Source organism: Bison bison, unplaced genomic scaffold (assembly GCF_000754665.1).
Source record: "Bison bison bison isolate TAMUID 2011002044 unplaced genomic scaffold, Bison_UMD1.0 scf7180017864038, whole genome shotgun sequence".
Taxonomy (NCBI): Eukaryota; Metazoa; Chordata; class Mammalia; order Artiodactyla; family Bovidae; genus Bison; species Bison bison.
The window spans coordinates 326,883-327,251 of NW_011494610.1; the positions used below are offsets into that span (position 1 = coordinate 326,883).

The 369-nt window shown below is 75.9% G+C and overlaps 1 protein-coding gene across 2 annotated transcripts in view; it reads left to right on the plus strand.

The window, feature by feature from the left end:
• Positions 1-21: 21 nt before the first annotated feature.
• The window catches only part of SNX21 (sorting nexin family member 21), a 5,664-nt gene continuing 5,316 nt past the window's right edge, over positions 22-369 (plus strand). For both annotated transcript variants that reach the window (XM_010835033.1, XM_010835034.1), the window contains exon 1: positions 22-315. In XM_010835033.1, the coding sequence (XP_010833335.1) occupies positions 54-315 (262 nt within the window). In that variant the 5' untranslated portion in view covers positions 22-53. The remainder of the gene's footprint in view (positions 316-369) is intronic.

A 369-nucleotide genomic window follows, 5' to 3' on the forward strand; every position in this document is an offset into this window, starting at 1 on the left:
CCTCCCTCCCGCCCGGGCCCGCGACCCGGCGTCGCGCGTCCCCCCGGGGTGCCATGGCCTCCCGGCTCCTGCACCGGCTGCGGCACGCCCTGACTGGCGACGGCCCCGGGGAGGCGGCGGCCGGCCCCGAGGCCGAGCAGTTCCCGGAGAGCTCGGAACTGGAGGACGACGATGCCGAGGGCCTGTCGTCCCGCCTCAGCGGCACCTTGAGCTTCACCAGCGCCGAGGACGACGACGAGGAGGACGGCGAGGACGATGACGACCCTGACCCCGACCCGCTGTCCGCTGGCGACCGGGTGGCGGGAGAAGACGCAGGCGAGTGCGGGAGGATGGAGGCGGGGAACCTGGGCTCGGGTAAGCCTCCCCCCC